The sequence below is a fragment of the Gavialis gangeticus genome, unplaced genomic scaffold (genome assembly GCF_001723915.1).
Source record: "Gavialis gangeticus isolate Ggan-Ray unplaced genomic scaffold, GavGan_comp1, whole genome shotgun sequence".
Classification (NCBI taxonomy): Eukaryota; Metazoa; Chordata; order Crocodylia; family Gavialidae; genus Gavialis; species Gavialis gangeticus.
In genome coordinates this window covers 11,933,594-11,943,737 of record NW_017729018.1, presented here as the reverse complement: position 1 = coordinate 11,943,737, position 10,144 = coordinate 11,933,594, and the positions used below count along the sequence as shown (strand labels likewise).

General features: G+C 59.7%; 1 protein-coding gene across 5 annotated transcripts in view; it reads right to left on the bottom strand.

Moving 5' to 3' along the window:
• The window catches only part of ARID3A (AT-rich interaction domain 3A), a 69,420-nt gene that overhangs the window by 8,434 nt on the left and 50,842 nt on the right, over positions 1-10,144 (bottom strand). For all 5 annotated transcript variants that reach the window (XM_019513524.1, XM_019513522.1, XM_019513521.1 and 2 more), the window contains exons 4-5: positions 5,636-5,708; positions 893-1,076 (exon numbers count right to left, since the gene is read on the bottom strand). In XM_019513524.1, the coding sequence (XP_019369069.1) occupies positions 893-1,076; positions 5,636-5,708 (257 nt within the window). The remainder of the gene's footprint in view (positions 1-892; positions 1,077-5,635; positions 5,709-10,144) is intronic.

Genomic DNA, 10,144 nt, shown 5'->3' with positions numbered 1-10,144 from the left:
CACACAGATGCATGCAAACACAGATACACAGACACATACACAAATATAGACGCTCATACATGCACACACGCAGACACACACCTACACACACAAGACACAGACAGAGATGCCCACACAGAGACGCACACATATATGCAGACATAGCCCCACTCATACATGCACACACACCTACACACGTAGACACAGAGATGTATGCAAAGACACAGACACACTCATACATGCACACACACACCTACACATATACAGACAGAGACACATGCAGACACAGATACACACATAGACAAATACACGCACATATGCAAAGAAGACAAGCAGACACACCCCCACACATACATGGACACACACACACAAACACCTATGCAAACACAAGAAACATGCAGACACAGACAGATACACACACACACGCAAAGATGACACACATGCAGACACACGCACCGCCCTGCCTACCCAGGGCTCTGTGCTCCAGGGTTCATTCCCCCATGCCAGGAGGTGAGCCCAGGGCCGGGAGGGGCAGTGTGCATGGTGCACGGGGCTGGAAGGAAGTGGAGATCTGAGGAAGCCCAACCCCTCCATGTTCCCCTGCCCCAGCTCAGGTCCCACAGCCACGTGCGGGACATGCTCCGGACACGCATTTGCTGGCCACAACCACGTTCTCCCCAGACAGGACTCCTTCCTCATTCCTGCCCTGCTGCAACACAGCAAACAAACAGCCCCTCTCTTTTCCTCCAAGCTGGAGCAGGGCACAAGACCAAGAGAGGAAGCTGAGTGCCTTGGAAGGGAGGGAGCCACCCAACACCCAGGGGATCGGGGACCTTTCTCCCACCATGCCGGGGTGGATACTGGCCTGCAGCCGATCAGCTGGGTGAGATGGGTGGTGGGGGGCAACACTCACTGGGTCCGCAGCGTGAAGGCAGCGCTGGTGATGGACGTGGGCAGGTTGAGCCCCTTGGTGATCTCCCGCCACAGCTTCTTGTTGATCACTTCCACGAGGCCGCCCTTCTCGGTCACCAGCATGTAGAGCATGTACAGGTCCAGCACCTGCTTGGCCATGATGGGGATCCGGTTCACAGGGGTCCCTGCAGGATGGAAAAGGGGAACACGGATGAGCTGGAGAGAGCTGGGCTGCAGACAGCTGGGGTCAACACCCATCCTGGGCACAGGACTTCAGGCAAGACTTCCCTGCTTTGTGCCTTGGTTTCCCCTCCGAGGAAAGGCCCTGCAGGGCACGGGGGCGTCTGTCACTGCCCATACACCCACAATGGGGCCTCAATCTTTGTCGCAGTTCCTGGGAACCCACCGGGAGTCAGAGCAGGGGACCTGCTGGCGAACGACCACTTCTGAGCCGCCCCGGGCAGGAAGGCCCCTTGAATGCCAGGGGCTGGAAGGCAGGAACTGAGCTGCCTTCCCAGAGCACGCGGGGAATGCAATGAGGGGGCACATGCATGGGGCTGTTCAAAGATTTCCATTCACAGCTCTGCTCCCCCGCTGCTCGGGTGGGACCTGGGCGGGCGGAAGCGTGGGACGAGGTTTGGATACAGAACCGGCCGCCTGCTCTGTGGCACGGTCATAGTTGGGGCAGATCCCTAGGAGGCTCCAGGCAGCCAGGGAGGGACCAGATGGCCTCTGGGAATGCAGCGGGGTGGAGGCCGACCCATCCACCCAGTATCGGCTCCTCCGGCGTCTTTGCTTTCAGCATCAGACGCACCCCCAGCTCCTGCCCCTGGGCTTCACCATCTGTAGCAGTCGCTCTCCTGCCTGGCCGATGGCATTTTGGAGGCAGGGACAGGTGCTCGTTAGCCCAGGTCCTGCCCCTGAAAGCCGCGGGCAGCTGTGAGCATGGCCCATGGAGCGGCTTTTACCAGGAAGAGGCAGAGGAGGAGATGGTCTCCCATATCCGCTTCAGCCATGTTCCCCCCCACCCCGCACCTGCCCCAATCTGCGCCAGGCCCTGCTCCTCCGGAGGGATAAGATTTACCCCAGCCCGCTGGGAAATCAGGGGCCAAAGAGGGGCATTTATGATCCATTGCACCCTGTGCCGGGGAGCCAGACCACGTGCCACTAAAGGTGGTGGGCATCTGGGGTCTCAGAGGCCTCGGTGCCGAGCAAGATCAAACCAGGCACGCTGCCTGCCCTGATGGTGCTGGACCTGCCCCCAAAGGAGAAGACATGGGGGCGATGTGCACAACTAGCGAGCTCCAAATCACCTGGGCGAGTGACACGCGAATGCACAGCAAGCAGGCGTGCAACCAGCCGCCCTGATCCGGGCGTGCACGTGGAGGAAAGGGCGAAACCCTAAGGCTGGATCCCCCATGCGGGGAGCAGGCAGCTGGGTAGTGCGGCCCCGCCGGGACCATCTTATCACAGAGCTGGGGCGGGGGCGGATGGGAAGGGAGGGGGAGAGGATGTTTATGCAAGGAGGCAGAGAGCCCATCTGCGATCTGCTCTGGGCTGGGTTATAATCCCTCCATTCATCACTCGCAGCCCTCCATGCTCATGCCCCTGACTCAAGGGCCAAACAGGAGAGCTGGGGAGCTGGAGGGAGGCCTGGGCTGGTTTATTGTGGAGGGGAAAAGGGCAAAGAGGAAGTCCACTCGGGCCATTACACGAGGGGTGGGGGTGGGCAGGGGACCGCGGAAGCAGAGGAGGGTTTCCCCTCCCTCCTGCTCCTTCCGGTATTGATTTATTGCCTTCTTCAAACCCAGGAACCAAAGCTCCCCACACCATTGTGAGGCTGCTAATTGCAGCTCCCACCCAGAGGAAGGGAAGGGGCTAGGGGCACTGCCGAAGGGGGCTGTCCTCGTTAAAACCTTTCCTGGCTGCGGGCACTGGCAGCAGCAGGAGCACTGCGTTATGGGAGCACCGGGGCGGAAAGGGATCGGGGCCCCATTGCATCAGGGGCCGGCCCCCAGGGCAGAGGAGGAGAAGGAAGGCTTTGCTTGGCCTCTCTCCAGCAGGGAGAGGTCGACGGTCTTGCCCAAGGTCACTCCGCAAAGCAGTGCCAGGGAGGAGAACTGGCCAAGGGTCTTCCCCAGCCCCAGGCAGACCCCGGCGTATCGGCGCTGCCAGCCTTACCTGACTTCCTTGGGAAGCAGGGCCCTCAACTGAGGCAAATACCCTCCCATTGGAAACAGAGGCAGTGCCTGGCCCCTTCCTGCCCCCCACCGCTCAACTGCAAGAAGCAAGAGCTGGAGGACTTGGAGCCTGCCAGCATAAATCCCCCTCCTCCCCCAAGCTTCAGGTCTGCGCTGGGCATCGGCTGCCACCTTGCACCGTGGGCAGCTCTAGCCCTGTCCCCTCAAGCGTCCCCTTCCACCACGTGCCACTTCGGGTCCACACCGAGGATGCAATGGGGGTCCTCGGGCCCCTGCCCCTGGAGCTGGCGGGGATCCTCCCCCAGACCCCGTACCCGGGCCGTGCAGGATCCATTCGGCGAGGGCAATAGGCGACGTCTCTGCTCTCCAAGGGGAGTCACCAGCCCGCGGGGCTGAGTCACACGCCCTGGTGACTACATGCTCATGACTGGCCCTGCCACGGTTGGTTGGGAACAGGCCTCCCTTTATCTGAAGAAAAAATTCCTGCTGGGCTTTCTCCTCCTACCTTGTGGGGGGTGGGGGCTGCCTGCTTTGTCTTGTACCGCTCACCTCCTCGCTGACCCCCGCACCGGGCACACACCTGCTTGCACTTCTCTGCACACTCCTGGCACCGAGAGCAATTTTGCACTTGTGCCTGCGGAAGATCACCTCCAAAGCCCCCACCCCATGCCCCCAACCAGATCCTGGCTCCAAGGAAAACCTGGACTTCCCATCCCCAAGGCTCTCCCCTCATGCACTGCTGGATGTTTTAGCGTGGAGGGCGCGAGGTTGGATCGGCCTTCAAGGGGGTTTTTGCTACAGCACAGATGAGGCTCAGGGGTCCCATGTCCCCCCAGCTGCATCCCAGCTTGCTTTCCTCCACCATAGAAGTTTCTGTGGCTCAGACCCTTAGTTGGTAGGAATCCACAAGGTCCTTGGGGTGATCCTCGCTGCAGACCCGAGTCCTCAGAGCCACGCTTCTTGACCAGGGTGCCACAGGGCCCTGCGAGATCCTAGCCTCAATATTAGCATGGTCAGGTGTGCAAGCGCTTACACACGATTCCCTAGATACACCCAGAGACTGCCAACAGGAACCTGTACGGCAAAACCGTCCTACCCTGTCTGAATTGTCTGGACGAGAAGAATCGCTCTAGGAGTTTTCAGTCGTCAAAAAAACAAGTGAAAGCTCAGAGCCGGCATTTTCTGAGAGGGGCTCCGGGGGTCTAAGAAGGTCGACAGCCACTGCCCTATGGTTTAGAGGGATCTTCTACAGTGCAAGTACCTTGCGTGAGTCCTTTTGTGCAGCTTTCACCCCCAGGCCGACACGCCAAAGAACTGGATTTGAACCAACAGTCCAGCAATTTAAGGCCAACTATTTTCCCCCCGAAAGACAGCAGTCTAATGGGGCAGTGCTGAGAACCGCCAGCCTCCGGTGCTGGGTCAGCAGGAGGGATCTGGAGAGAAGAAATTCACTGGACATGGAGGGGAAGGAAAGAGAAGCTGACTCCTCTACTCCCATTGTCCCCGCTATGAACACCGCAGCTGGCGAACAAAGTGAGCAGAAACGGGGCCGAGGTCTTGGCACGGATGGAGCCCTTTCAGCCTAATGCAAGGCAGTGGTGCTCAACCTCCCACCCGTGGGCTGGATCCACAGTGGTGGCAATTCAGGCCGCCACTGCTCCCCCGGGGTCAAATTTCTAGACCCATGGAGAGCCCCATGGGCTGGACGACACGATCTGGCTTGCCCGTGTATGGGGTGGCTCTGTGGACTAATTCAGCATGCAGGGTGCACTCACCCCACGCCGGATCCAGCCCCACGGACAGATCCTACCTATGGGATCCAGCCCACAGAGCAGCCCCGGTCCCCTCATGCAGCCCACAGGGGCGGAGGTGTGAGCGGCACCGATCTATGGGGCTTGCACGGCCACGAAGGGACTCAAAAACACACGCCCTGAACCTGTCAGTGCTCTGTTAACAGCCCAGGCATTTTTTTTCCCTACAAGTCGCTAGCCTTAGAGCAGGGTTGGCTAAGAGGACACGTCTCTACACGGAGCTCATTTCCGCCTTTGGAAAGCTGGGCCCAAGCTTTCTGGTTCACTCCAAGCTACCTGGCCAGGGAGACGGGGACTTTCCTACACCCGCAGCGATCGCATCACGTTATTACAGCAGTGATTCCTGCTTGGAGCCTACGAGGTGCTAGGAAGGCGCGTTGGAGGCGAGACTAGATCTGGCCCATGGAGTATTGGGAGGAAGGAGTCTGGGGTTTTTATCCGGGTGCAGGGTGAGGCCGTGTCCAGCCACTTGGATGCGAGTGGATGCACAGCGGGGAGGTGGGCAGAGCAGCCGGGGGAACCCGAGTCTGGCTCCGATGAGGGATTCTGCTGCTGAGCCTCGCAGAGAGGGTCTATCCGGAGCAAAGGAAAGTGGGGGGGCTCAAGCAAAGCCTAGGACCCGCCAGAGGAAAGAAACCCAGTGGATCCCCGAACGCTTCTGGACCCCGCGAGGCGGGGAGAGGGAGCCAACACGCATGCACATGCATGCCAGGACGGCGCGGCGTGCCTCACCTCGCTTCTGCATGAAGCTGAAGAGGTCGTCCAGGAACTCTTTCCTCTTGGGGTCGCTGTCCAGCTCGTACAGCTGTGCAGAGAAAGGAGAGAGAGGATCAGTCGCGAGGCACCCATGGCGGGAGACATTCACCCCAGCCCCCACTTCACCCCCCGCCCCACGTCAGAGGGGGCTGATCGTGCCGGACAGAGCGGATCCTTTGAACAAAGCACCATTTCCCCGGTGGCAGGAGCCCGGGGGAACACGGATGCCCGATACGTGGCCAGGCCTGCATCTCTGGAAATCTAGACCCCAGCTTTTCGGCTCACCCTCACTGGGGAGAGCGGGGGCTTTGCTCCAACCACAGTAACTTAGCAAAGCCACTCTCTTCCCAAGCACAGGGGCCCTGTGATGCAGCACTCACTGGTTGCCCCAGGGAGGGGATGAGACAAGAGCAACAGGCCAAGTGCCCCCACCTGGAAGCTTAGTTATAGGGGTCGTGCCCAGGTCTTGGGAGAGGGGTGGCCTTGGTGCTGGAGGGGGGATGTGGCCGAACGCACGAAAGCCTACGAGCAGCGTTGACGCTGCGGTAGCAGGGGCCAACCCAAGCCCCAGATCGAGTCCAGATCGCTCCAATGACTCCTGGAGACCTGACATGCGGGGCACCTTGCTGTCCCCAGCTCCCCAACCAGGGCTGACGCCAGCCGAGAACAGCACGAGCCCCATCCCCGTGAACGACGACTCGGTGACGTGGGGTGCTCCGATCCTCTGGAGAGCGTTCAAGGGCAACCCAAGGGAGCTAGGCATCGGATGGGAATGCATGCACACTAGGAGCCAGGTGCCTAAATCCCCTAGGACCCTTGGCTTGAAAATCTCGACCATATGCCTGGGCAGGGCAGCAAGACTCTAGTCCTGGAGACTGTGGGTGCTTGTCAGGACTGAGGCCAGTCCTCCTGGATCCAACCTTTATCTAGGAGGCGGCGAAAGCTGCTGTTAGTACCCGGCTTGGGGGAGATGCCCCCCGTGGTCCTCCCAAGGAGTGACGCTCAGGCGGCTTCGCCAGCTCAGCTGATCTGTACTAACTGCTGATGCTCTGCTGCCATGACCCTCCTGCGTCCTGCACCGCAGAGCAGCAATGTTTCCTCCCCGAGAAGAGGCACCACTTGCGGCAGCGCTGGGGGTTCAGAGACAGCACGAGAAGATCGGAGCAGGGGTTCGATGGCCAGATCCTAGAGCCAGCAAAGGGAGCCCAGCTAGAATAGCCCCCTCAGTGCCCACTTGCTAAAGAGAAACCCTATGGCCGAGACGAGGGGGTCGCCATCCCTGTGCCCTTTGTTATGTGTACGCGCGCACGTGGGTCCTGATCCCACCTGGAGGCCCTAAGGGGCTACGCGACACTAGCAGCAACAATGACGGGACCACGCAGGATGCCCCCCGCCACCATGCATGTCCCAACGGGGTCCTGTGGATACGGAGGCAACAAGCCGTTATGAGACAATCCTTTGCCAAGGGAAAGGGCGCGCTCTCTCCTGGGCGACGTGGCAGCCGGCAGGATCAAGCAGGCAGGGCACGAGGAGGGAGGAGAGGTAGCTGCACGTTGAAGCCTGAGCTGCTCCCGTCGCAAGCATTTCTGAGCGATCTTTTGCACCGAAGGGTGGCCCAGATCACCCATTCCCTGCTCAGAGCACAGCCCTGACCTTCTCAGACACGTACCCAGGAGCAGTGCAAAACCCCGGCCCCTAGTAGCCCAGGCCTCAGATCCCTTGCAGCTATTTTTAGCTTCATCTGCGTTCTCGGTCCAGCACGTGACACGCAACGAGCTGGCCCCTGCTCCACAGGCCTCCGACTGCCCAGCCAGGGCCCTGCAAAGAGGCCTGCAGGAAGCTCACAGCAGCAGGCCTGGAAGTTTTTCGCAGCAGCAGCCGCCTACCTGCTCCACCAACATCCTACCGTCTGCCCCAGGAGCCCCTGGACCTGGACGCTATTGTGCAAGGGACTGTACAAGCAATAGCAGAGACTGTAACGGCCAGTGGCAGGACGTGTGCTGCAGCTGGTCCATTAGAGGATCCCAGTCTATCGCCAGTCAACAGGCTGCCTAGAGGAGTTATGGGCTCTCCATCCCCGGACATTTCCAAGAGCAGGAGGCTTGGCTGGGCTGGTTTAGTCCGAGCAGACCCTGCTTGGACTAGATGCGACCTCGTGAGGTCCCTTCCGGCCTGACTTCCCTACGATCCTACTACTGCTGCCAGAGACTGGGGCTGCCCCTTCAGCTCAAGCGGTGCAGGTGCATTTGGGGGCCTCTGAGCTGACCCCTGGGCTCTCCCAACCCAAATGGACTGGCATCAAACGGTGCCAACTCCTGCCAGCTTGCATCAGCCTCCTAATGACGTGGTAATGTTGCTGCGGCTGCTGTGCTTCTATGCTAGGACCCATCTCATCCCAGTAGGTCAGCATCCGTCCTGACCTACTTGCAAGTGCCACCTTTCTGCATCCACAAGAGCTGGCTTCCCTCCCTGCCAGCTGCATGCTAAGATACCCAAGGCGCGAGCCCCGGGCGAGTTAGATGAAGCAAACGCAGGGCGACCAGCCCTGCACTGAGCCTTCACTGTGTGCAGCTGGGAGATATTTCTAAGAGCCCCAACAGGGAGATCTCCTGATGCACGAGAGACTCATCCTAGCTGTTGAGCCCTGGCCCCACCTCTTGTTTTGACAGCAGATCACGTTCCAGGCATGATTTATGGGAGCAAGCTTTGCTGCCTTAAGAGGAGAAGGTGGTGGGGGTGAAAAAAAAAAGACCTAGATATGTGTGGGTAAAGCTGTTCTGTAAGCAGGATCCCCGAGTCTCTGCACAGGGGATGCTGTCTGGTAAGACTGCTCATCTCTTTGAGGAGCTGCCCAATGAACGGGCAAGCAGGGCACCTGGATGAGGACAAAAGCCCAGCACCCAAGCAATGGCAGCTTCGCACGGTAAACGAGAATGCAAACTGCACGGTCCTACTGCTGATGTATCATCTGAGAGAGAAAGTGTCTGTCTGTCTGTCTCCATCTCCCCCATAACTGGCCCATGTAGGGCTCCGAGAGGTTGATTTTTGCTGCTGTGGGAAGTGCCAACTCGATGCTTGCTTCTCTTCTTGCTGAAGCTTTTCCACTGCGCAACTCCGATCCAGGCAGCGATGGACCCTGCGTGCACTCAGACTTCCCAGGGAAGCACTGCAGCAGGTTTGACAAGATCTCAGCACTTGCCAGGCAAAGCAGGTGCTTTTTGCAACAACAATAAAAAAGTCCGCAGAAAATTCGACTGCCCCAGATAACTGCTTCCTACCGCTGCCGGGCAGGAGCTAACGCGCTGCATTGCTATAGCCTCACGTACATCCTTCCCTTTCTCTTGCCCTATCTTCATCTCCAGCATCCTTAGTGGAAGGCAATTGCTGTAGATCAGGGACTATTCTCCTTGTCTGGTCCATGCACACTGCATACACCCAGCTCACCCTACGGTTAATATTTGCAGAGTCCACCCTGGGAAAAGCCTGGGAAGGCCTGACCGGGATGGATGGAGAGCGAACGTGCTGCATTAGTCATGATGTGCGCAGTTCAAAAGCCACCGGCGGCTCATGGTTGGTGTCCCCATAAGAGGCCTCTGGGGCCGTGTCTGCACCCCTGCCCGGGCAGCACCGGGAAGGATGACCCGACTGAGCAGCACGCAGGCTAGACCCAGGGCTGAAGGTCCAGAGCGCCATGGGGAAGAGGCTTTGGCACTCGGCTCCGTGCAGGTCGGCAGGATCAGGCCCCTGGCTGGGGGGGCATGCATCCTCTGCATGGTGGGGGAGCCCACAATCATTCATAGAGGGGCTGGCTGAGACCTGAATCCCTGCAGCTCTCTGCGGGGAGGGACCACGTCTATGAAAGGACACGTCTTTCCCAGCAACACGGATCCAAGCCCCCGCCGCCAGTGCCGACTCTGCTGCAGCCCCCCAGCTGCCCCCCGAGCTGGCATACGCAGCCCTTCCCCTGCCCGCCAGCCCGTCTCCATGCCAAGCACCGCTCGCTTTTCTCAATGACAATCTTGAAAGCCTGCCAGCGGAGCCGGGGCCTGCCGCACCACAGCTATAAATACCAATGCATCACCCAGCAGGCGCGTCCCATGGGCCACGCACCATGCTGCCGCAGATCAGCACCGGGGAACCCAGACGCGATTCCTCCTGCTCCCCGCTTGCCCGGAGCCACGTGGACTGTTATGGCACCGTCCTCACCTGGATCCCACCCCTCTGCCCTGCCCCCCTGCCTGACTATCGGTTTACCTGCTTCTGCTACCTGTATCGGGGGGTTTTGAGCCTTCCTGGGGGCTGCAGCCCAGGCTGGAGACGGTGACTGAGCTGTGCTGATGCTCCTGCTCCAGGGTCAGACTGATCACTGCATCTGGGGTCAGGAGGGATTTTACCCCATGGTCAGACTGGCATGGATGTGAGCGGTTGTGGGGTGGGGGGGGGGGGGGAAGTTGGTATTTCTGTGTTTGGGGGGCCCCCCCTATA